At 41.9% G+C, this 25,262-nt stretch overlaps 2 protein-coding genes across 6 annotated transcripts in view; one reads left to right on the top strand and one right to left on the bottom strand.

Moving 5' to 3' along the window:
• The window catches only part of LOC112248223 (mediator of RNA polymerase II transcription subunit 27), an 87,563-nt gene extending 78,322 nt beyond the window's left edge, over positions 1 to 9,241 (bottom strand). For 3 of the 4 annotated variants that reach the window (XM_024417071.2, XM_024417072.2, XM_024417074.2), the window contains exons 1-2: positions 9,006 to 9,240; positions 4,436 to 4,580 (exon numbers count right to left, since the gene is read on the bottom strand). In XM_024417071.2, the coding sequence (XP_024272839.1) occupies positions 4,436 to 4,580; positions 9,006 to 9,208 (348 nt within the window). In that variant the 5' untranslated portion in view covers positions 9,209 to 9,240. Of the gene's footprint in view, positions 1 to 4,435; positions 4,581 to 9,005 lie in introns of all 4 variants that reach the window. The other variant, XM_042320383.1, reaches the window with a different exon arrangement.
• An 880-nt stretch (positions 9,242 to 10,121) lies between these two features.
• The window catches only part of LOC112248222 (netrin-G2-like), a 65,974-nt gene continuing 50,833 nt past the window's right edge, over positions 10,122 to 25,262 (top strand). Inside the window, exons 1-3 of one of the 2 annotated variants that reach the window (XM_042320382.1) lie at positions 10,122 to 10,682; positions 11,514 to 12,233; positions 23,784 to 24,427. In XM_042320382.1, the coding sequence (XP_042176316.1) occupies positions 11,997 to 12,233; positions 23,784 to 24,427 (881 nt within the window). In that variant the 5' untranslated portion in view covers positions 10,122 to 10,682; positions 11,514 to 11,996. The remainder of the gene's footprint in view (positions 10,683 to 11,513; positions 12,234 to 23,783; positions 24,428 to 25,262) is intronic. The other variant, XM_042320381.1, reaches the window with a different exon arrangement.

Raw genomic sequence — 25,262 nt, 5'->3', positions numbered from 1 at the left:
GGTGCACCATGTGAATGTTCAATTCTCTACCGTAAGCCATTTGAGAGAATTTGGCAGTACGTAGAAACGGACTAAAAACCTCAGACCACTTGTAACCACGCCAGCCAAGGACTCCACATCCGGCTTCTTCACCTGCGGGATCGTCTAGGACTAGCCACCCGGACAGCTGATGAAATTGAGGAGCATTTCTGTCTGTAATAAACACCCTTTTGTGGGGAAAATCCCATTCTGATTGGCTGGGCCTGGCTCCCAAGTGGCTCTCCCAGACCCACCCATGGCTCCGCCCCTGCCCAGCCATGTGATATCTATAGATTAGGGCCTAATTTATTTACTTAAATTGACTGATTTCCTTAAATGAACTATAACTCAGAATCTTGAAATTGTTGCATGTTGCGTTTATATTTTTGTTCAGCATAAATCAGCAAAAACGTGGCAAAGCAGCTTGCTTTTTGTCTTGGATACAAAGTGTTATGTTTGGGGCAAATCCAATACATTACTGAGCATCACTCTCCATATTTTCAAAAATAGTGGTGGCTGCATCATGTTATGTAATCGCTTGTAATCGTTAAGGACGGGGGAGTTTTTCAGGGGGAAAAAATAAGCTGAATGGAGCTAAGCACAGGCAAAATCCTAGCCGGAAATCTGGTTCAGTCATACACTGGGAGATGAATTCACCTTTCACCAGGACAATAACCTAAAACAGGCCAAAACTACACTGGAGATGCTTACCAATACAACATTGAATGTCCCTGAGCGGTCTAGTTACTCTTGACTTAAATTGGCTTGAAAATCTATGGCAAGACTTGAAAATGGCTGTGTAGCAATGATCAACAACCAATTCAACCAAGCTTAAAGACTTTGAAAATCAAAGTTTTCACTTTGTCATTATGGGGTATTGTGTGTAGATGGGTAAAAACAGTTATTTAATACATTTTGAATTCAGGCTATAACAACAAAATGAGGAATAAGTCAAGGGGTATGAATACTTGATGAAGGCAATGCATCTTCCTTAATGAAGATACGCTACCTTGCATTCTCTTATCTATATAAGAGCACTAGGAGGGATTCTTGTGTGTAAGGGAAATAAAGTTCATTGAGTTATTTTCTTGTGAAAGCCAAGTCATCAAAGGAAGCCAAAGTACCCCATGAAAATGGACATTGAAAATGGAGACATGGGGTTCAAGATCACTTCAGGCACAAGTGTATCAGATACTGGAGTGGGAGACATCTGTGCATTCTCAACAGGAGAGCCCTGGACTTTTATATTAGGCTACATCAAACATTGTGACTGGCTCCATCACAAGCACTCCAGAACATGGTCAGAAAACTGTCACAGTGATACATAAAAATCTTATTTCTAAAACAATATTAGTCCACAATGGTGACTTAATGAGCACCATTTCCAGTGCGAAATAAAGGCAACAGTCACCCTGAAATAAAAATAAGCTAGATACCACCAACTTTTGAACGGTAGTGTAACTTAGAAATGTCCTTGTTTTCCATTGATTTATTTCACCTTTATTTAATCAGGTAGGCCAGTCGAGAACAAGTTCACATTTACAACTGCGACCTGGCCAAGATAAAGCAAATCAGTGTGACAAAAACAACAGAGTTACATGGGATAAACAAACGTACAGTCAATAACACATTAGAAAAATATATGTACAATGTCTGCAAATGTAGTAAGATTAGGATGGTAAGGCAATAAATAGGTAATAGAGGCAAAATAATTACAATTTGGATTAACACGAGTGATAGCTGTGCAGATGATGATGATGTGCAAGTAGAGATACTGGGGTGCAAAAGAGCAAAAAAACAAATAAATAACAATATGGGGATGAGGTAGTTGGGTCTCCGGCTTCAGTGATTTTTTAAATTCGTTCCAGTCATTGGCAGCAGAGAACTGGAAGGAAAGGTGGCCAAAGGCTTTGGGGATGACCAGTGAAATATACCTGCTGGAGCGCATGCTACGGGTGGGTGTTGCTATGGTGACCAGTAAGAGCTGAGATAAGGCGGGGCTTTACCTAGCAAAGACTAAAAGATAACCTGGAGCCAGTGGGTTTGGCGATGAATATGTAGCGAGGGCCAGCCAACGAGAGCATACAGGTCACAGTGGTGGATAGTATTTGGGATGCTTTGGTGATGAAATGGATGGCACTGTGATAGACTGCTTCCAATTTGTTGAGTAGTGTTGGAGGCTATTTTGTAAAAGACATCGCCGAAGTCAAGGATCGGTAGGATAGTCCGTTTTAAAAGGGTATGTTTGGCAGCATGAGTGAAGGAGGCTTTGTTGCAAAATTGGAAGCCGATTCTAGATTACATTTTTGATTGTAGATGCTTAATGTGAGTCTGGAAGGAGAGTTTACAGTCTAACCAGACACCTAGGTATATGTAGTTATCTACATATTCTAAGTCAGAACCGTCAAGAGTAGTGATGCTAGGCTGGCGGGCATGGGCAGCAATCGGTTGAAGAGCATGCATTTAGTTTTACTAGCATTTAAAAGCAGTTGGAGACCACAGAAGGAGTGATGTATGGCATTGAAGCTTGTTTGGAGTGTCCAAAGAAGGGCCAGATGTATACAGAATGGTATTGTCTGCGTAGAGGTGGATCAGAGAATCACCAGCAGCAAGAACGACATCATTGATATATACAGAGAAAAGAGTTGGCCCGAGATTTGAACCCTGTGGCACCCCCATAGAGACTGCCAGAGGTCCGGACAAGAGGCCCTCCGATTTGACACATGAAAACATACATGAAAATATTTGCAAAATGAATAGGAAATATAGTCAAGACGTTGACAAGGTTATAAATAATGATTTTTTAATTTAAATAGTAATTGTGTCCTTCAAACTTTGCTATCGTCAAAGAATCCTCCATTGCAGCAATTAAAGCCTTGCAGACCTTTGGCATTCTAATTGTCAATTTCTTGAGGAAATCTGAAGGGATTTCACCCCATGCTTCCTGAAGCACCTCCCACAAGTTGGATTGGCTTGATGGGCACTTCTTACGTACGGTCAAGCTGCTCCCAGAACAGCTCAATAGGGTTGAGATCTGGTGACTGTGCTGACCACTCCATTATAGTCAGAATACCAGCTGACATCTTTCCTAAATAGTTCTTGCATAGTTTGGAGCTGTGCTTTGGGTTATTGTCCTGTTGTAGGAGGAAATTGGCTCCAATTAAGAGCCGTCCACAGGGTATGGCATGGTGTTGCAAAATGGAGTGATAGCCTTCCTTCTTCAAGATCCCTTCTATCCTGTACAAATCTCCCACTTTACCACCAACAATGCACCCCCAGACCATCACATTGCCTCCACCATGCTTGACAGAAGGCGTCAAGCACTCCTAGCATCTTTTCATTTTTTCTGCGTCTCACAAATGTTCTTCTTTGTGATCCGAACACTTCAAACTTAGTCTATCCATAACACTTCTTTCCAGTCTTCCTCGGTCCAGTGTCCGTGTTCTTTTGCCCATCTTAATCTTTTCTTTTTATTGGCCAGTCTGAGATATGGCTTTTTCTTTGCAACTCTGCCTAGAAGGCCAGCATCTCAGAGTCGCATCTTCACTGTTGACGTTGAGACTGGTGTTTTGCGGGTACTATTTAATGAAGTTGCCAGTTGAGGACATGTGAGGTGTCTGATTCTCAAACTAGACACTAATATACTTGATTTCTTGCTCAGTTGTGCACCGGGGCCACTTTTCTGTGAAGAGTAGGAGACAGCATTGCACGGGATCTTCAGATTCCTGGCAATTTCTCGCATGGAATAGCCTTCATTTCTCAGAACAAGAATAGACTGATGAGTTTCAGAAGAAAGTTCTTTGTTACAACCTTACTGTGAAATGCTTACTTACAAGCACTTAACCAACAATGCCGTTCAATAAATAGAGTTAATAAAATATTTACTAAATAAACTAAAAGTAAAAAACAAATCTAATCAATCAAAAAGTAACAACAAATGTACATTATAACGAGGCTATATACAGGGGGTACCGGTACAGAGTCAATGTGTGGGGACACAGGTTAGCCGAGATAATTTGTAAGGTGACTATGCATGAATAATAAACAGCGAGTAGCAGCAGCCTATGCCTTAAAAACATAACAATTTCGCAAAAATAGGGTGGTCAGGTGTTTTTGTGGCTAACAGAGATGCTAGCATGTCATTGTAGGTCTTTAGCTAATGCACTGGAAGCGTATCACGGAGGAAACGGGAGCTACTTTATCAATAAGTTTACAATGTCTAAAATTGGGATAATAGATGGGATACAAACAAATATTTTTAAGGATGGAGGGGCTTCACATTGACATCCAAGGCAATAGTCCACAAGATTCCAATATTTCACACAGCATGAAAGAAACTGCATTGCAGAAAATCCAGTACACACTTAACTGAATACTGGCCTTATATTTTGTAGCCCAGTAGAAAAGCTTAGCCTACCTTGTTAGACCACTTGTAAGCCTGAAGGAGCTGACTGTACAGCGGAGTCTTGTCCTGAACTGGGTCCAGACTCAGCAGGCCACTGTTGTGAAGGGGATGACTCTCTGAAGGTCTGCCAACCAGCGTACTGAGGCGTTCCAATTCACTACGCAAGTACATAGAATAGCAGCTGTTAGAATAGGCTTGTTGTTCCCTTTAACACATCAATAAAAAGACAACAGAATAGATTCACCACAATGGAGCCAACAAAGAATTTATATCAATACACATGTATATTAATCATCTAAGATTTACAAGACTATGCAAAGAAAACAGCGCACATAGCAAATACCCAATATTTTCAATTACAAGTGCTTTCCTGTTAATATTTTACAAATCTGATGTTATTTATACTTTTGCAACAGTTCGTTTTTTAAAATCTTTTTTCTTTTTTTTGTTGAGGTGCATGGTTCTACAGCATTGCTAAATATGCAAAGTGGCCCACAAAAAAAATCTTGATTTTTCAGCATATTCCTTTTTTGGGAGAATAACATTTACAGTGGGGCAAAAAGGTATTTAGTCAGCCACCAATTGTGCAAGTTCTCCCACTTAAAAAGATGAGAGAGGCCTGTAATTTTCATCATTGGTACACTTCAACCATGACAGACAAAATGAGAAAAAAAATCCAGAAAATCACATTGTAGGATTTTTAATGAATTTATTTGCAAATTATGGTGGAAAATAAGTATTTGGTCACCTACAAACAAGCAAGATTTCTGGCTCTCACAGACCTGTAACTTCTTCTTTAAGAGGCTCCTCTGTCCTCCACTCGTTACCTGTATTAATGGCACCTGCTTGTACTTGTTATCAGTATAAAAGACACCTGTCCACAACCTCAAACAGTCACACTCCAAACTCCACTATGTCCAAGACCAAAGAGCTGTCAAAAGACACCAGAAACAAAATTGTAGACCTTCACCAGGCTGGGAAGACTGAATCTGCAATAGGAATTGTTAGCTAGATTACTTGTTGGTTATTACTGCATTGTCGGAACTAGAAACACAAGCATTTCGCTACACTCGCACTAACATCTGCTAACAATGTGTATGTGACAAATAAAATTTGATTTGATTTGATTTGTAAGCAGCTTGGTTTGAAGAAATCAACTGTGGGAGCAATTATTAGGAAATGGAAGACATACAAGACCACTGATAATCTCCCTCGATCTGGGGCTCCACACAAGATCTCACCCCGTGGGGTCCAAATGATCACAAGAACGGTGAGCAAAAATCCCAGAACCACACGGGGGGACCTAGTGAATGACCTGCAGAGAGCTGGGACCAAAGTAACAAAGCCTACCATCAGTAACACACTACGCTGCCAGGGACTCAAATCCTTCAGTGCCAAACGTGTCCCCCAGTACATGTCCAAGCCCGTCTGAAGTTTGCTAGAGAGCATCCAAAGAACACCATACCAACTGTGAAGCATGGGGGTGGAAACATCATGCTTTGGGGCTGTTTGTCTGCAAAGGGACCAGGACGACTGATCCTTGTAAAGGAAAGAATGAATGGGGCCATGTATCGTGAGATTTTGAGTGAAAACCTCCTTCCATCAGCAAGGGCATTGAAGATGAAATGTGGCTGGGTCTTTCAGCATGACAATGATCCCAAACACACTGCCCGGGCAACAAAGGAGTGGCTTCATAAGAAGCATTTCAAGGTCCTGGAGTGGCCTTAGCCAGTCTCCAGATCTCAACCCAATAGAAAATCTTTGGAGGGAGTTGAAAGGCTGTGTTACCCAACAACAGCCCCAAAACATCACTGCTCTAGAGGAGATCTGCATGGAGGAATGGGCCAAAATACCAGCAACAGTGTGTGAAAACCTTGTGAAGACTTACAGAAAACGTTTGACCTCTGTCATTGCCAACAAAGGGTATATAACAAAGTATTGAGATAAACTTTTGTTATTGACCAAATACTTATTTTCCACCATATTTTGCAAATTAATTAATTATGGATTTTTTTTTCTAATTTTGTGTCACAGTTGAAGTGTACCTATGATGAAAATTACAGGCCTCTCATCTTTTTAAGTGGGAGAACTTGCACAATTGGGAGCTGACTAAATACTTTGTTGCCCCGCTGTATGTTAAAGTCCTTCACGTCAACAGTATCTAGCGAGCGCAACAAATGTTTGACATTCAACCAGGTTTCCATCCAAACTTTTTATGTGAGTAAAGTAAGTCAGATACAAAATGTCATGACAGGCCTGATGGAAACAGAATTTTTGTTGGTAAACTTTCCAAATGTCTACAAAACAGAATATGCTAGACAGGGTGAGATCTTTCTGTGTCTGTAAAATTAATTATGCAAGAAATGTTGCTGGAAAGCTTATGCGCAAATATTGATAATCACCATCATATCAAAGTAAACTTGGAGTCACATGATGACATGTTGTGTGGTCCTCCCACTAGACTCGTTGGGAAAGCATGCAGTTTATTAGGCTACAGATTAAATAAATTGTGATACAGTGATGAGCTTGATGCTCCTTTCCAATAAACATTGGGGGTCTTATTCGGATGATACCATTCTGTATACTTCTGGCCCTTCTTTGGACACTGAAGCTCATCTGGAGGTTAGTTAACACAGTGTCATACAACTCTCCTTCCGTGGCCTCCAACTGCACTTAAATGCAAGCAAAACTAAATGCATGTTCTTCAACCGATCGCTGCCCACACCTACCCAACCGTCCAGCATCACTACTCTGGACGGTTCTGACTTAGAATATGTGGACTACTACAAATACCTAGGTGTCTGGTTACACTGTAAACTCTCCTTCCAGACTCACATAAAGCATCTCCAATCAAAAATGAAATCTAGAATCGGCTTCCTATTTCGCAACGAAGCCTCCTTCACTCCTGCTGCCAAACATACCCTAGTAAAACTGACTATCCTACCGGTCCTTGACTCGGCAATGTCATTTACAAAATAGCCTCCAACACTCTACTCAGCAAACTGGATACAGTCTATCACAGTGCCATCCGTTTTGTCACCAAAGCCCCATATACTACCCACCACTGCGACCTGTATGCTCTCGTTGGCTGGCCCTCGCTTCATATCCATCGCCAAACCCACTGGCTCCAGGTCATCTATAAGTAGTTGCCATGTAAAGCCCCACCTTATCTCAGCTCACTGGTCACGAAAGCAGCACCCACCTGCAGCACGCGCTTCAGCAGGTATATTTCACTGGTCACCCCCAAAGCCAATTCCTCCTTCGGCAGCCTTTCCTTCAAGTTCTCTGCTGCCAATGACTGGAACGAACTGCAAAAATCACTGAAGCTGGAGACTCATATCTCCCTCACTAGCTTTAAGCACCAGCTGTCACGGGCAGCTCACAGATCACTGCACCTGTACATAGCTCATCTGTAAATTAGCCCATCCAACTACCTCATCACCATATTGTTATTTATTTTGCTCCTTTGCAACCCAGTATAGATACTTGCACACTCATCTTCTGCACACTCATCTTCTGCACATCTATCACCCCAGTGTTTAATTTGCCATACTGTAAGAATTTTGCCACTATGGCCTATTCATTGCCTCACCCCCCTTATCCTACCTCCTTTTGCACACACTGTATATAGACTTTCTCTATTGTATTATTGACTGTCTGTTTGTTTATTCCATGTGTAACTCTGTGTTGTTGTTTGTGTCGCACTGCTTTGCTTTATCTTGGCCAGGTCGCAGTTGTAAATGAGAACTTGTTCTCAACTAGCCTACCTGGTTAAATAATGGTGAAAAAAACAACATGATGATCGTTGTTTGCTGCCATTTGACAAATACAAATAAATCTCACTCTTTTGTCCATAATAATTTCATCATGTAGGCTATATGGCGCTGTTGGCCACAGCGCACGTGCCAATTGCAGAGTGGGCACTCGCTATATAATGGAACATTCATCAGTAGAGTTGAAAATGTGATGGAAACCCATTTCATTTTATTTGCAAAAAAGTCTAAAAACATGTTTTCAGTTTGTAATTATGGGGTATTGTGTGTAGACGAATTCAGGCTGGTTAAATGGAAACCCATTTAACTTGTATTTTTTTTTATCAGTAGATGGGAATTTAACCCCAATAGTTTAAAAAAAATGTTAACTACATCATCACATACAGCCTTTTATCTGCAACAAGTCAATTTGATGCGAACACATCTCTGCTGGGAAAATGCGCATATTATTTTTATGCTGATTTTAGAATATTTGCATAAAAAAACTGTCGCCAATTGGATGGAAACATAGCTATTGACAATCACCATGTAATGGAAAGCACTTGAGGTGTGCATGCAAGACTTGCCAGTGTGCTGGGGGTTAGCTAACTAGCTAGTTGTTATTATGCGTTTTTGAGAATTTTTGTAACGAAAAGCGCTATATAAAACACATTATTATTAATTGCTCTTGAGCACACACACACAAGCTAACGTTACATATATACACGCACACCATTTCTACTTCAACAGTACATTCCTCACGGACTATAACTAAACAAATATTTCGCATTTTCTTGTGTTTACAGCTAGCTACGGCTAACGTTACTCACTTCAAGTCGCGATTCACAGACTGCAGGTTATCTTGAAACTCGGTAATAAAAACCTTTTCGCGTCCTTCAAGGGTTTCTTTGTTTTTCATCCCATCTTTCAGGGAGTCAAAAACCCTTGTTACACTCGAACGAAGTGCCTGAATAGCATTTATTGCTTGAGAAAATGCTTCTAAATTCACACCGACGTTCATTGCGTCCGCCATTTTTTCCACACGCTGGGACTGTACGTCGCATAAACAACGTCATTGATTTGGAATGCATGTAGCAAGGGAATTGTAGTTCTCTCTTCCCATGCCCACACTTTTGCTCTCATTTGCCAACAACAGGTATTTTCCCCCTTAATCCATTTTTTGTTAATCATTGCTATGTTTTCTGTCGACAAACATTGTGTCACTGCCTGCCTGTGACAATAATTTGGCTTCATGTTGAAATGTGTAGGCTCTACACTCATTGCTTTCCTCTGCTCCCAAGTGGCGCAGCGGTCTGAGGCGCTGCATCTCAGTGCAGAGGGAACAGTCCCTGGTTCGAATCCAGGCTGTATCACATCTGGCCGTGATTGGGAGCCCCATAGGGCGGTGCACAATTGGTCCAGCGTCGGCCAGGGTAGGCTGTCATTGTAAATAAGAAGTTGTTTTTAAACTGACTTGCCTAGTTAAATCAAAGTTAAATTTACAGTAACAAATAAAGTCTGTGTGACCATCAGGACCATGGACAGCTCAACTTAGTGTTCCTTAATAAGTAAGAAGCTCCCCTTGGCTTGATGCTATTACTTGAATTACACCTATATCCTAAAGTCGCACCTTTAGGGTTAGGCTACTTTTTCGTTTTACTGTCCATCTTAATTATTAATTAATGCAATTGTCAACAATAAAAAAGCATAAGCTAGCCTACATATTCCTCTGGAGTTTTAGGCTACAGACCTAGACTGTTTAGAATGCATAGACTATACTTTTCAAGAGCCATAAAGGAACTTCAAGTTGTTTAACTGTAAAACAATTTGCGTTAGTCTATTGCTGAGTGAAAACTATCCATATCTGCCTTGAGTGACTCGTTTGAGCTGTTCCTTTAAGCAGGACAGGTAGCCCGATCGACTCATGGGATGGTTATATTACTGGGCGGTAGATGAAGTTGCGCACCCTCTTCACAAACACGTAGTTTGCAGATCAGATTCTGATAGCCAAATATGGAGCCGAAAAGAGCGCAGGAGAACAAGAGCAGTAGGGATTTTTGAAATGAGATAGTGTGTTAATGCATGGGGAAAGTGAGGTCGAGAGAGAGAGAGAAATTAAGCTATTTCCTTCTGCCCTTGAGCGCGTAGGACAAAACTGATATCGTAAAAAGTAGGGGAACATGAACAGACGCAATGCCATTCCTGAAAAAGTAATGAAATATGATATATTTAGAAGTAATCTATTGCGCGTACGGGATGTAGTCGGTATCATCATAACAACGCACTGCTTTCCTCAAAAGTATCAAACAGAAGAGAAACAAACAGAAGGGGAGAGCATCTCATCTAATCCTTTTACTGAAGGGAATACAGTTAAATACAGTGACGTTAAGCTTCTTTTTAACGACGAACCAAGGTGCAACGGCAGGCTTCAGAATGCTGACAACACTTTTGCAAAGGGATGCACCCATTGCAGAATATGAACATGCCTACCTTCTCGGAGCAATTTGGTAAGTGCCGTGCTATTCGAGTTCTACCTAGAACACGAGGAATTGATGGTGCTTATTTATGTATCTATTAAAAACGAATTACACCGTCAAAATTAATAATGCTTGCAACCATGCAGTAATGACTAGCCACATATTTCGTATTACCTTTATACATTTGGAATCATAAATACACTTCAGAGTGCTTTAGAGGTTTGACATAGGCTGTAGTGTCAAAGTTGAGAACATCCGTCCCCCACCTATGGGAGTCCAAACATTTTCAAAGTTTATAGAATTAGTCACAATGCGATATTTCTAGCTTGTTTATTTGCAAAGTGTAGCCTAGGTATGTCTCCATTTGCCTGGGAGAAATGGTCGACAGTTCCGTTACCTCTAATGGCAGAGTATATGAGTTCAACAGTCATCCTTCTGTGGGGACGTTGGATAACTTTTTGAACTTGCATTTGAGTTAGGAAAATGCATAAATTATGCTCGTCTTATGAATATGAATTGGTTGTGAAAACAAAGTGAAAGGCTACAATATTTCAGATTTAGGTCTACACCGATATGTATTATAAAGGGTTTCAAATATGTTCAAGTGTATCTAATTAAAGATTGATGGTTGCTAGTTGTCGTAAAAATAAATAATAATAATAATAATAACAATAAAGGAGTAGCAGTAGCCTACAGTAGAGTTTTAGTGTGCCTTATTTTGTTGAAAATGTGAGTGGCAATTCTCCCCCCAATAAGCTGCCCACTGGGCACAGACATCAATTCAACGTCTATTTCACGTGGAAACCACGTTTATCGTCCAGTGTGTGTTAAACAAATTGTCTTTTCTCCTTCTCGATATAGCCAAAAATGGAGCATGTAAACCCATCATTTGAATGACATTAAACTCAACAAAATATCATCAAGAGGGAGCTTCTGAGTGGACCGCGGGAATATTCTAAATGGTATAGGCTACTCATGGACATGCGACTGCTTTTACTGTGACTTGCCTGGAGTGCCAAAGTTGTTTGATCTGAGCAAGGTTTGCATGTCACCAATATCAAACACAACAGGCTCCTTTTAAAGTGCAACTAACTATACTTTAAAGGAATGCTTTCATTGATGTAATTTCAACGTAGGACAACACATATTTCGAAACTGAAGTACATGTAGCTTATTTGGGAAGGCATAGGCCTAGATCTGTATAGACACCCAGCAGAGTTAAGTTGTATCCTACAAGCGGCAGGTGTCTCAACATGAAAACAAAACGGATTCGAAACTGATCCTCTCTGTGTGTGGACCGACGGTGGCACATCTTGCCTCCCTCCGGACATTCGGTCTTGGACGATGGATGTGGTCTCTACGAGTGCCATGCTCTCACAGGTGGTCTTTCTTCTGCACTTTGTGACTTTGACACTTGGCCAGTATGACATATGCAAGAGTCTGGTTAGTATGGATAATGGACAGACATGGGAGTTTTACGCATGCCAGCCCAAACCCACGGCTATGAAGGAGTTCATGCAAATTACGGTGGATCCCCTTGGCATCACTTGCGGCAATCCCCCGGAGAGGTTCTGTACTCTGGTAAGTTTCAGGTTCATGATTTTTACAATAGGCCTAAACTTTGAAGTGTTGTCTCTATAACAGAAAATTGACATGGAAGGAGTTGTTCATTAGGATGTGGGTAGGGTATCTGATCCTTTTACCTCGAGCTAATGGTAGGACAATGATGGCATGACAATGTACCTTTTCTATGAGACAACTCAGGACAGAAGAGTTGAAACCGACTTTTAGTACTTTTTATAGTTATAGTGAAAAATGAAACAAGACTTAAAGACAATTAAAATTGTGTGGAATCACTGTCTCCATAAATGCACCAATAGAATATAATAACTTAATTATATAAAAAATAATTTTATATAAATATGAAATATATTAATTTAATATTACTATATTTATTTATTTATTTATTTTTAGCAGCAAAATACACTGAAACAAATCAGAAACTACTATCTTCAAAATCACCAGGTAATTGATCATTAGTACATTGGACAATGTTACACAGGTTTCTGCATCAATACCGTTATTTATTACCTAACGGTTGCATACTAAAACCCACTAAGTCTATCTCTGGTTATTTAACTAAATCAAAATGTGTTTGATTTTCAAACAATATTATTAGATTACATTTGTATTGTGTTTGTGGAAGAGATACTAGGTACTGATATGAATTACTATTCTATGTATTGCAATTGGATACTGCGGTTTTATTGGGATTTGATGTTCCAAACATATTGCTCACTATACTGTATGTCTGCTGCAGAGGGACAAGAGATAGCATGAGAAAATTAGTTTTGATCAGTCATTGAAATAAGTGCTGAAAACATGTTGGCAATTTAAAAAGAAGATGGAGAAGCTATAGGATGCAAAATACCAGATTTTTGGCGCAGGTACAGCCAACTAGGTAGACTTTAAAAAACATTTTTTTTTTTACAAATCGGTACTTGGAGTCAAGCATTATCTTCCCAAAATATTTCCATACTGTATGCAACTAATGCTTTCCCACCCCCTATCACTAACTTATAACCAACATTGTTTAAACGGACACACTAGACTATGGGGCTATGTGAGGTGCACTATCATGAGCGCATGTGAATGGTATAGGGCTACATTCACATTTCTTTGTAGTATTTTGTATCCTGTAAAGTTATAAGCTTGTTTATGTGTAAGCTCAGTTTTTTTTGTGTGTGGGGGGGGGGGGTGCTGACAAGGGTCTAAGAGAGGCTGACAATGTTGCTGTTGGCAACCAGCTGGCTTGATTGTAGAATAAACAGATGTATAATTTGTCCAGCTGGGCTGTACTACATGGGGACAGAAACTGTGAACTGTAGAACTGCAACAAAATGGCAAATAATATTTTGGAACCCATGGAGAACTTCACAGGTAAAATAATGATCACAAAGCATACTATGTACATTTTGATACTGTGTTATCTGCAACTTCTGCTGATCAATTGTTATATAGCCATAGACTTACTCACTGATTTGAGCATCTGTCTTTGTGTTTAAGTGACAAGTAACTTAACATCCTAAATATCACCAATGGTAATTATGATCATCACATTTACAACTAAACATGCAGCAATATGTAGCATCCACCTGGGTAATGCTCACAGCAGCTTTCTTTGTGCCAGATTGCAAACCTCACATTGGCTGTGGTAGTGGAGAGGTTAGGATGGATTGTGGCAAATTGAAAGGGGGATAATTAGAGATAGCATGAGCCAGGTTGCGACATCGAGCCTAACACTCTGTCTCTCACAATGATTGATAAGGGATCTTTAGAGGCCACAGGGAGTCCAGACAGGCAGTCAGATTTTAAGTGTCATCTAATGGAAGGTGGCAGGAAATTAGCATTGTATCTGTGTGCTACTTCAGAGACAACATCAGTGCGAATGAGCAAATCTTATATGGGTCACATGTAAAACTGAGTGTGGAAAGTCAGAAAAAAATATTGGATATACACTGAACAAAAATATAAACGCAAAATGTAAAGTGTTGGTCCCATGTTTCATGAGCTGAAATAAGATCCCAAGAATGTTCCATATGCACAAAAATCTTATTTCTATAGCATTTTGTGCATGTCCCCATTATTGAGCATTTCTCATTTTCTCCTTTGCCAAGATAATTCACCTACCTGGCATAACAAAAAGCTAATTGAACAACATGATCATTACATGGGTGCACCTTGTGCTGGGGACAAAAGACCACTAAAGTGTGCAGTTTGAGGGAGCGTGTAATTGGCATACTGACTGCAGGAATGTCCACCAGAGCTGTTGGCAGGAAATTAAATGTTAATTTCTCTACCATAAGCCACCTCCAACGTCATTTTAGAGAATTTGGCAGTATGACCAACCGGCCTCACAAACGCAGACCACGTGTAACCACGCCAGCCCAGGACCTCCACATCCGGCTTCTTCCCCTGCAGGATCGTCGGAGACCAGGCCCCCGGACAGCTAATAAAACGGTGGATTGGCGCAACTGAAGAATTTCTGCACAACTTTCAGGAACCATCTCAGGGATGCTCATCTGCATGCTCGTTGTCCTCCCCAGGGTCTTGAACTGACTGCAGTTCGGCATCATAACCGACTTCAGTGGGCAAATGCTCCCCTTCAATGGCCACTGGCACGCTTGAAGTGTGCTCTTCACAGACGAATCCCGGTTTCAACTGTACTGGGCAGATAGAAGACAGCTCGTATGGCAGCGAGTGGTTAGCTGAAGTCAACATTGTGAACAGACTGCCCCATGGTGGGTTTATGGTATGGGCAGGCATAAGCTATGGACAACGAACACAATTGCGTTTTATCGAGCAATTTGAATGCACAGAGATCCCGTCATGAGATCCTAAGGCCCATTGTCACGCCATTCATCTGCCGCCATCACCTCACAGCATTATAATGTACGGCCCCATGTCGCAAGGATCTGTACACAATTTATGGAAGCTGAAAATATCCCAGTTCATCCATGGCCTTCATACTCACCAGACATGTCACCCATTGAGCATGTTTGGGATGCTCTGGATCGACGTGTACGACAGCGTGTTCCAGTTCTCCCCAATATCCAGCAACATTGCACAGCCTTTGAAGAGTAGTGGGACAAGATTCCACAGGCCACAATCAACAGCCTGATCAACTCTATGCGAAGGAGATGTGTGGTGGTCACACAGGTCACACCTGTTTTTTTTTATCCACGCCTCTACTTAATTTTTAAATTTTTTTATAAAAATGGTTAAAGCAGGTTGCCTATTCTGAATGCACTGGGTGAGGTAGGTGCTGATACAGAAGCAGGTGTCCCAGATAGACGACAACGATAGGGAGAGCGACGTCAGGTTGCATTTTAAAGTCTATGCCCCCGTTCATTTTCTTCTTTCAGTCATAATCCATTCAATGTCTATTATTGTCTTGTGTGTGGCTGGATACTGTGATGCACAGATAACCAAAATAAAAGGATAAATGCAGGAGAGTTCTTCACAACTGCATGGCTTGTTTGGCACTGAACTAAAAGACAAAGGAAAGCAGGTATTTAATGAAGGAAATTGGTTGCAGGTGCTCTCAAAGCATAGAGATGTATAGAGATCGCTAACGCTCAATAGCCTGTATAACACAGGAAGCTCCATTTGAGGACTGATACGTAGCGATCTCTACACGTCTCTGTGGCTCAGAGGTGCCTGCAATTATAGGGAGAGTTAACAAAAAAGTTACATTAAAGGGACAGTTAACTAAAAAGCAACTTCATTGCTTAGAATAAGCCATCCCCCTATTGAGTATGTTGACTTTCCTTGGAAAAGCTTTCCTGCTCATGAATGATTTAGAGCAAATACTGTATCTGTCAATGTAGGCCCACAGGAGATGCCATTGCATTTTTACTCAGTGCTGGGAGCAGAGCAGACTCTGTACATACCATTGCTGGGAACAGGGCAGACTGCATGTAGCATTGCTTAATGAGAGGAGGGAAGAGGGAGTCAAAAGTAAACAAATAATTTGATTGCTTTTCTGATTTTCGTGACCAAGCTTCCTGCTGCTAGATGGACATAATGCTATTCTAGGCTATCGATAAACTTACACAAACGCTTGTCTTGCTTTGGCTGTAAAGCATCATTTCAAAATCTGAGATGACAGGGTGATTAACAAAAGGCTAAGCTGTGTTTCACTATATTTCACTTGTGATTTCATGAATATGAATATTTTCTAGTAATATTCTTTGACCGTTGCGCTATGCCAATTAGTGTAGTTGATGACAATTCTCCCGGATCCGGGATGGGTAGTTCCAAGAGAGTTAACCTGAGAGGAGGGAAGAGGGAGAGAATGAGGGAAAGAATGAGGGAGTGAGGGAGGGAGCTAAGCAAAACAACAAAAAATTCAGACCCACTTCTGATGTAATTATACACAGTTTGAAAGACAAAGAGAGGAGACAGACAGTGTCCATATGTGAAGTGAGGCATCACTGCCACTCTCAATCTTATGAGCTCAAATGATTATTTACCAGTACTCTTTTTCAACAGAAATGCCCTACATTACAATGTAAAAACATCCAAAACTAAAAATAGCACTGCAGGTTACAACACAGCAGTGGAGTGCATTATAGAAAGGGCTTCAATTTGGTACATTGTTTGCAGTGTGTTATGAGAACTGTTTAGATTAGATATGTCACCATGGTGTATTTATCCTACCGGTGTAGAGGTACTGTGATGTCACAAATGTGCAGCTTTGGCCAGTTTTGTCCTGTGTCATGAATTATACATAAGTCCTGGTAGCTTCAGCCCCCCTCCTGTGCTCCCAAAGGGGAAAGATTTCATCCCATTTGGCTATGACCACAAGCAATAATCTCCATCTGCCTGTTGTCATGCCACTGGAGGTCTTGGGGAATTCTTCAAATTAAGTTGTTAGTGTGGTAATCGTCTACGTCACCTTTCAGGGAATTACAAGATTTTTAGGAAACCAACATGAAAAAAATAAGGTTTTTGATTGATTACAGCCCTTTTACAGTGCTATGAACATCATAGTGTGTGTGTGTGCGTGCAGATTAAAAGACAGTAGGCTGTGGTCCATGCTGGGAAAGGTGAGGCTCTTGTGAGGCTTGTTTTCTCTCTGGTATAATTAGGCTGCTGTTTCCCAGCTGTTATATCAGCAGCCCTCCCACGGGAGCTTCTTTCACTGTAATTAAGTCAAGCAAGAGAGCCAGAGAGGAGAGGAGACACATCTCTCCAGGTGGGTAAATAGCAGCGCTAAACACTAGCTTCCCATACAGTACATGGCTCTCCATCCACACCAATGCAGTTGGGCATGTGTGTGGACTGTGGTCCTGTCCAAATCTGTGGGCTCTCTTCTCTTCACTTATCCTCTCCTCTCCTCTGACATGTCTCTTCCCTTTTCCTATTTCGGTCAGTACAGTTCCACAGATTGGATCTGATTGGATTTAAAGACAATGTCTTAACAATGTTGACTGGCTGACTATGATTGGGATTAATAATGTCGACTGGCCTCTGACTGTGTGAACGAACTGGTGAGGTCATCTTCAGGGTAGGTCAGAGGTAGGGTTGCAAAGGGTCGGAAACTTTCCGGTTAATTTTTTCTGAAATTTTCCAGGGGAAGTTAAGCCCTGGAATGTTGCTTAAATTTATTTTTAAAAGTTAGCTTATAACAGTAAAAAAAATTGTGGGATACACAAGGCAATTCTAGATCTTGTGGCATATTTTGGTTAAACTATCCCCAATTCAATGGAATTGCAACCCTCTGCATGCACATTGCATTCTTCCATCACATATGCAGTGCACTCTTCCATCACATGTACAGTCGTGGCCATAAGTTTTGAGAATGACACAAATATTAATTTCCACAAAGTTTGCTGCTTCAGTGTCTTTAGATATTTTTGTCAGTGTCAAAGGCTTTTATTGACAATTACATGAAGTTGATGCAAACAGTCAATATTTGCAGTGTTGACCCTTCTTTTTCAAGACCTCTGAAATCCGCTCTGGCATGCTGTCAAATAACTTCTGGGCCACATCCTGACTGATGGCAACCCATTCTTGCATAATCAATGCTTGGAGTTTGTCAGAATTTGTCGGGTTTTTTTTGTCCACCCTCCTCTTGAGGATTGACCACAAGTTCTCAATGGGATTAAGGTCTGGGGAGTTTCCTGGCCATGGACCCAAAATATTGATGTTTTGATCCTCAAGCCACTGAGTTATCACTTTTGCCTCATGGCAAGGTGCTCCATCATGCTGGAAAAGGCATTGTTCGTCACCAAACTGTTCCTGGACGGTTGGGAGAAGTTTCTCTCGGAGGATGTGTTGGTACCATTCTTTATTCATGGCTGTGTTCTTGCAGGCAAAATTGTGAGTGAGCCCACTCACTTGGCTGAGAAGCAACCCCACACATGAATGGTCTCAGGATGCTTTGATGTTGGCATGACACAGGACTGATGGTAGCGCTCACCTTGTCTTCTCCGGACAAGCTTTTTCCCGGATGCCCCAAACAATCGGAAAGGGGATTCATCAGAGAAAATGACTTTACCCCAGTCCTCAGCAGTCCAATCCCTGTACCTTTTAAAGAATACCAGTCTATCCCTGATGTTTTTCCTGGAGAGAAGTGGCTTCTTTGCTGCCCTTCTTGACTCCAGGCCATCCTCCAAAAGTCTTTGCCTCACTGTGCGTGCAGATGCACTCACAACTGCCTGCTGCCATACCTGAGCAAGCTCTGTACTGGTGGTGCCCCGATCCCGCAGCTGAATCAACTTTGGGAGACGGTCCTGGTGCTTGCTGGACTTTCTTGGGGGCTCTGAAGCTTTTTTCACAACAATTGAATAGCTCTCCATGAAGTTCTTGATGATCCGATCAATGGTTGATTTAGGTGCAATCTTACTGGCAGCAATATCCTTGCCTGTGAAGCCCTTTTTGTGCAAAGCAATGATGACGGCACGTGTTTCCTTGGAGGTAACCATGGTTAACAGAGGAAGAACACTGATTCCAAGCACCACCCTCCTTTTGAAGCTTCCAGTCTGTTATTCAAACTCAATCAGCATGACAAAGTGATCTCCAGCCTTGTCCTTGTCAACACTGACACCTGTGTTAACGAGAGAACCACTGACATGTCAGCTGGTCCTTTTGTGGCAGGGCTGAAATACAGTTGTCACGGGCGTCGTAAGAAGTGGACCAAAGTGCAGCGTGGTGAGCGTACATATTCCTTTTACAGTGCCTTGCGAAAGTATTCGGCCCCCTTGAACTTTGCAACCTTTTGCCACATTTCAGGCTTCAAACATAAAGATATAAAACTGTATTTTTTTGTGAAGAATTAACAACAAGTGGGACACAATCATGAAGTGGAACGACATTTATTGGATATTTGAAACTTTTTTAACAAATCAAAAACTGAAAAATTGGGCGTGCAAAATTATTCAGCCCCTTTACTTTCAGTGCAGCAAACTCTCTCCAGAAGTTCAGTGAGTATCTCTGAATGATCCAATGTTGACCTAAATGACTAATGATGATAAATCCACCTGTGTGTAATCAAGTCTCCGTATAAATGCACCTGCACTGTGATAGTCTCAGAGGTCCGTTAAAAGCGCAGAGAGCATCATGAAGAACAAAGAACACACCAGGCAGGTCCGAGATACTGTTGTGAAGAAGTTTAAAGCTGGATTTGGATACAAAAAGATTTCCCAAGCTTTAAACATCCCAAGGAGCACTGTGCAAGCGATAATATTGAAATGGAAGGAGTATCAGACCACTGCAAATCTACCAAGACCTGGCTGTCCCTCTAAACTTTCAGCTCATACAAGGAGAAGACTGATCAGAGATGCAGCCAAGAGGCCCATGATCACTCTGGATGAACTGCAGAGATCTACAGCTGAGGTGGGAGACTCTGTCCATAGGACAACAATCAGTCGTATATTGCACAAATCTGGCATTTATGGAAGAGTGGCAAGAAGAAAGCCATTTCTTAAAGATATCCATAAAAAGTGTTGTTTAAAGTTTGCCACAAGCCACCTGGGAGACACACCAAACATGTGGAAGAAGGTGCTCTGGTCAGATGAAACCAAAATTGAACTTTTTGGCAACAATGCAAAACGTTGGCGTAAAAGCAACACAGCTCATCACCCTGAACACAACATACCCACTGTCAAACATGGTGGTGGCAGCATCATGGTTTGGGCCTGCTTTTCTTCAGCAGGGACAGGGAAGATGGTTAAAATTAATGGGAAGATGGATGGAGCCAAATACAGGACCATTCTGGAAGAAAACCTGATGGAGTCTGCAAAAGACCTGAGACTGGGACGGAGATTTGTCTTCCAACAAGACAATGATCCAAAACATAAAGCAAAATCTACAATGGAATGGTTCAAAAATAAACATATCCAGGTGTTAGAATGGCCAAGTCAAAGTCCAGACCTGAATCCAATCGAGAATCTGTGGAAAGAACTGAAAACTGCTGTTCACAAATGCTCTCCATCCAACCTCACTGAGCTCGAGCTGTTTTGCAAGGAGGAATGGGAAAAAATTTCAGTCTCTCGATGTGCAAAACTGATAGAGACATACCCCAAGCGACTTACAGCTGTAATCGCAGCAAAAGGTGGCGCTACAAAGTATTAACTTAAGGGGGCTGAATAATTTTGCACGCCCAATTTTTCAGTTTTTGATTTGTTAAAAAAGTTTGAAATATCCAATAAATGTCGTTCCACTTCATGATTGTGTCCCACTTGTTGTTGATTCTTCACAAAAAAATACAGTTTTATATCTTTATGTTTGAAGCCTGAAATGTGGCAAAAGGTCGCAAAGTTGAAGGGGGCCGAATACTTTCGCAAGGCACTCTATTTATAGAAATGTAGCCAACAAAACAAGGAAACGACCGTGACGCTTAACTTCGGCAATAATGCCTCTAACAAAGTCAACTACCCATACTGAAAGGAGGGAAAAGGGCTACCTAAGTATGATTCCCAATCAGAGACAACGATAGAAAGCTGTCCCTGGTTGAGAACCATACCCGGCCAACACATAGAAACACAAATCATAGAAATAAAGGACATAGAATGCCCACCCAAATCACACCCTGACCAAACCAAAAAGAGACATAAAAAAAAGCTCTCTAAGGTCAGGGCGTGACAGCAGTGGAAATGTTTTTTGGGGATTCAGTTCATTTGCATGGCAAAGAGGGACTTTGCAAATAATTGCAATTAATCTGATCACGCCCAGTATCTAGGATGACCACCATTTGCCCCATGCAAAGTGACACATCTCCTTCGCAGGCTGTTTGATTGCGGCCTGTGGAATGTTGTCCCACTCCTCTTCAATGGCTGTGTAAAGTTCTTGGATATTGGTGGGAACTGGAACATGCTGTCGTACACGTCGAGCCAGAGCATCTCAAACATGCTCAATGGGTGACATGTTTGGTGAGTAGGCAGGCCATGGAAGAACTGGGACATTTTCAGCTTCCAAAAATTGTGTACAGATATTTGCGACATGGGGATTCATCCGTGAAGAGCACACTTCTCCAGCGTGCCAGTGGCCATCAAAGTTGAGCATTTTCCCAATAAGTCGGTTATGACGCCAAACTGCAGTCAGGTCAAGACTCTGGTGAGGATGACAAGAATGTAGATGCGCATCCCTGAGACGGTTTCTGTCAGTTTGTGCAGAAATTCTTCAGTTTGCAAAACCACTGTTTCATCAGCTGTCCGGGTGGCTCGTCTCAGACCATCCCGCAGGTGAAGAAGCGGATGTGGAGGTCCTGGGCTGGCGTGGTTACACGTGTTCTGCGGTTGTGAAGCTGATTCAACTTACTGGCAAATTCTCTAAAGCGACATTGGAGGTGGCTTATGGTAGAGAACTGAACATTAAATTCTCTGGCAACAGCTCTCGTGGACATTCCTGCCGTCAGCATACCAATTGCACGCTCCCCCAAAACTTGAGACATCTGTGGCATTGTGTTGAGTGATGAAACAGCATATTTTAGAGTGGCCTTTAATTTCCCCAGCACAAGGTGCACCTGGGTAATGATCATGCTGTTTAATCAGCTTCTTGATATGCCACACCTGTCAGGTGGATGGATTATCTTGGCAAAGGAGAAATGCTAACTAACAGGGATATAACATTTTGGGGATATTTGATTTCAGCTCATGTAACATGGGACCAACAATTTACATGTTGCGTTTATATTTTTGTTCAGTATATTTGAAATATACCTAATGCCTGTCTGTCTAGAGTTCCAGGAAGCTGGGGTTTAAGACATTTTGTATAATTGTTTATTGGTTCAATTGCAACAGGCAAGCTCAATCAAACACAAATACAGTGTTTGAGATGATTTGCACACACTTAATGTATTGTGAAACCTGTTGTAAAATGTATTTTAATGTTACCTTTCTTTTATTATAATGTATATTACTGCCTTAATTTTTGCTGGACCACAGGAAGAGTAGCTGCTGCCTTGGCATTAGGGATCCTTAATAAATACAAATACAAATTCAAATAGTATTTGAACCCAGGCCTGGAAGCTGTGTGGGTGAGTATGACTGTTGGTGACGAGTGTGACAGTTTGCACTCAGGCAGACCAATGTGACGTATTGACACTGGGATTTAGAGGTCAGGTATGACCACATAGCAGGCAACCCCCCCTTGTTGATCCATTCCGTGTGTAATCCATCTGTGTCAGTAGAGTAGTGTTACACCTCAACACTGTTGAAGCTATATATTTTCAGACATTTAGGTATGCAACCCATCTCATTAGTCTTTCTGATGTTTTTTTGTTGTTGAGTGATGTCATTTGATTAAATGGAAACACTAATTCACAATGTGCATTAAATGAGTGTTGATATAACCAGAGGCAATGATTCCTGCATACAGGGCAATTCCCAGATGGATATCCACCAAACACAGCCTACAAAGTGTTTAATGGAGACATATGCTGAGTGTGTTAACATGTTGGGACAAACACACAAACATGGTCCCAGGGGGACCCATTAAAAAGGTTGGCCAGATTTTTTTGGAAAATCTGTTTCCAGGTTGTTTCAGGTTTCTTTGTTAGGGGGGGGGGGTGTAGACTATATAAGATCATGCAAATGTTACTTTAATTTTATCTGACTTGTTTCTCATAAGCAAAGGCTTCCAAAGAACCAATAAATACTACAAAAACATCAGTTGCGTACTTTGTGAGCTTGTGGGAACCTTTAGGGGGTCATTCCTACACTTAAAAAAGGTGCTATCTAGAACCTAAAAGGGTTCTTTGGCTATCCCCATAGGAGAACCATTTAAAGAACCCTATTTGGTTCTAGGTAGAACCATTTTGGTTCTAGGTAGAACCCTTTTCGGCTCCATGTAGAAGCCTTTCCACAGACGGTTCTACATAGAACCCAAAAGGATTCTACTTGGAACCAAAAAGGGTTGTCTTATGGGAACAGCCTAAAGACGCTTTTGGAACCCTTTTTTCTCAGATTGTATAATTCATATAGACACTATGCTAGATGAAATAAAAACTCAGTATGGATTTAGAATGTTATAAAATGGTGAGATAGTAAATGTCTACTATATTCTAAAGGGAAGAGAGTAGAACAGTGTTTTCCAACACTGACCAGTTGTCTTTCCCTCTTTCAGGAGAACCCGTACCTGTGTAGTGACGAATGTGACGCCTCCAACCCGGACCTGGCTCACCCTCCCCAGCTGATGCAGGACCGTGAGAGCAGTGGCCTCATCACCTACTGGCAGACGGTGACATGGAGCCGCTACCCGGAGCCCCTGCTGGCCAACATCTCCCTGGCCTGGAACAAGAGCTTGGAGCTGACCGATGACATCCAGGTCACTTTCGAGTATGGCCGCCCCACCATCATGGTGCTGGACAAGTCCCTGGACAAAGGGCGCACCTGGCAGCCCTACCAGTTCTACGCCGACGACTGCATGGACGCCTTCGACATGCCCGCCAAGCGGGTGCAGGACCTGTCGGCGACAAACGTGACTCGGGTCATCTGTACCGAGCAGTACTCTCGCTGGGTGGGCTCCAAGAACGAGAAGGTGCTGCGCTTCGAGGTGATGGCGCGCTTTGCTATCTTCGCAGGGCCCAAGCTGCTCAATATGGACAGCCTGTACACACGCATGGAGAGTATGAAGGGCCTGAGGGACTTCTTCACCTTCACCAACCTGAGACTGAGGCTGCTGAAGCCGGCCTTGGGGGGAACCTACGTCCAGAGAGACAACCTCCTCAAATACTTCTACGCCATCTCCAACATAGATGTACCAGCCAGGTAAATACACACACCCTTACCTTTCTTTGTCTCATTGGACAATATCTCTTGCAAAGATATTTGAGTAAGGGTCTTTTTTTTGTAGTCAAATGGTAAAATGCACAGTCCTAATGTTATACCGTACAGTGTACACTGTATACAATAGTCCAGAAGGAAAGAGTGGCCACGGCCTTGGTTTCTGATGAGGAGCTGTGCAGGAAATTGTCTGAAACACAAACCGGCTTGATACTGTCAAAGAAACGGTCACTCTTTCTACTGACAGTGAAATCTATAGCAATCCAATCTTAGTGCTAAATCAGTAACCTTTGCTAATATAAATATTGATAAAAATGTATGAATTAGCCCCTCCGGGCATCATTGCATTGCCCAAACCTCCTGTAATACAAGCTGTCAGTCAATAGTTATTCCTGTACGTCAAAGAGCAAATTGTTTTTAAAGGCGGTTGAGGATGGGGGTAGGGGAAGTTGAGCGGTCAAATGGACACAGAGAGATAAGGTAAAGAGCCCATGACTGATGTTCACTGGTTTATAATGATTAGGGAATAGGGACATGTTAAGCTAATAACCACCAGGAAATTCTTCTTGGATATTTTGATCATCCCTAAGTATTGAGAAGCGCTTGCAGTGTTTAAATGAAGGGGATGGGACGGCCTCGCTTATGGCCTGTGTGTGTGTGCCTCCCTAAATGGACTGCACACACAGATGGAGGAGGCCCAGGGCTCTGTAATGACATCAGGCCCATCAGTACAGGGATGGAACTGACTCCTTCTCCTACTCCCCCTTTTCTCTCCTCGCCTCCCTCTTCACTTCTTCCTACTCCTTTTCTCTCCTCATCT

Source organism: Oncorhynchus tshawytscha, linkage group LG04 (assembly GCF_018296145.1).
Source record: "Oncorhynchus tshawytscha isolate Ot180627B linkage group LG04, Otsh_v2.0, whole genome shotgun sequence".
NCBI classification, from domain to species: Eukaryota; Metazoa; Chordata; class Actinopteri; order Salmoniformes; family Salmonidae; genus Oncorhynchus; species Oncorhynchus tshawytscha.
This window is presented reverse-complemented; position numbering and strand designations above follow the sequence as displayed.